General features: G+C 30.9%; 1 protein-coding gene across 1 annotated transcript; it reads left to right on the top strand.

The window, feature by feature from the left end:
• Nucleotides 1–951: 951 nt before the first annotated feature.
• SARC_16697 (hypothetical protein) lies at nt 952–1,122 on the top strand (the record flags this gene model as incomplete). The annotated part of the gene is made up of 1 exon (XM_014289200.1): nt 952–1,122. The coding sequence occupies one exon, from the start codon at nt 952–954 to the stop codon at nt 1,120–1,122; it is 171 nt and encodes a 56-aa protein (XP_014144675.1).
• Nucleotides 1,123–1,199: the final 77 nt, after the last annotated feature.

Raw genomic sequence — 1,199 nt, 5'->3', positions numbered from 1 at the left:
ACACACACACACACACACACACACACACACACACATATATATATATATATATATATATATATATATATATATATATATATATATATATATATATATACATATATATATATATGTATATATATATGTACGTATGTATGTATATATATATATATATAAATATATATATATAATGTAAATATGTATGTAAGTATTTATATATGTATGTATGAATGTATGTATGTATTTATATATGTATGTATTTATATATGTATGTATGTATGTGTGTATGTGTGTAAGTATGTATGTATGTATATATGTATAAAATCTGTCAATATCTGTGGTACTATACCAATATAGGTGCACATTCGGGCATATTGACGTTGGCTATGATACTGTAGTCATTTACATTCGTTTTTATTTCTTCATCTGGATATTTGCATTGGTATGTATCTCGTTGCAAACTATAAACAGTTGTACTATCTCTTTACACGTGGATAACGACACACATATATTGGTTGTAAGTTGTCATTTCGCGTATCTTGGTCACACGCTTCGCTCGCATCAAAGTGCGGTCCAATTAAAGCGATGCCTCCGTATGTTACTTATCACACCTGGTTTATATATATATATATATATATAAATATATGTATATATCCTGCATCTACACACAATAGCGTAGAAAGGTGCGTTTGTTTTGCAAACTAACTTAAACATACATTCACACGCAGCGACACGCATACTAACAATGTGTATAAACGTTTACCTACAGGAATATATATACGAGCACACAGAACGCATACAAATGCTACAAATAGATATAGATACATCTACAGAGAACATAATATAAATGATATACAGACCATCTGTAAGTGTGTACATAAGAAATACACACACAATGTAAATATACGAATGTGTACATACACAAGTTTAACCAAGTAGAATGCATTTTTGTGTTGCCTGATTCCTTCTCAGCTGTTGCCCGTGGGTGTGGATCATGTCACAGTTGTGTTGAACGAGATGGAGGCCATCGGAGAAGTTCCCTTCAGTTTCATGTACGCCTCATACGACGGCATGCTCTACAGTGAACCAGCACTGGTCAAAGTACACGTATCATGTGGTGGAGGAATGTATGGTATGTCGTAAAGTATATTATATTATTTATTTATTTATTTATTTATTTATTTATTTGTTTGTGTGCATGTATGTATTATATATATGTA

Source organism: Sphaeroforma arctica (assembly GCF_001186125.1).
Source record: "Sphaeroforma arctica JP610 unplaced genomic scaffold supercont1.8670, whole genome shotgun sequence".
In the NCBI taxonomy this organism is placed as follows: domain Eukaryota; class Ichthyosporea; order Ichthyophonida; genus Sphaeroforma; species Sphaeroforma arctica.
The sequence above is the reverse complement of the archived record's forward strand: the minus strand, read 5'-3'. Positions and strand labels throughout refer to the sequence as shown.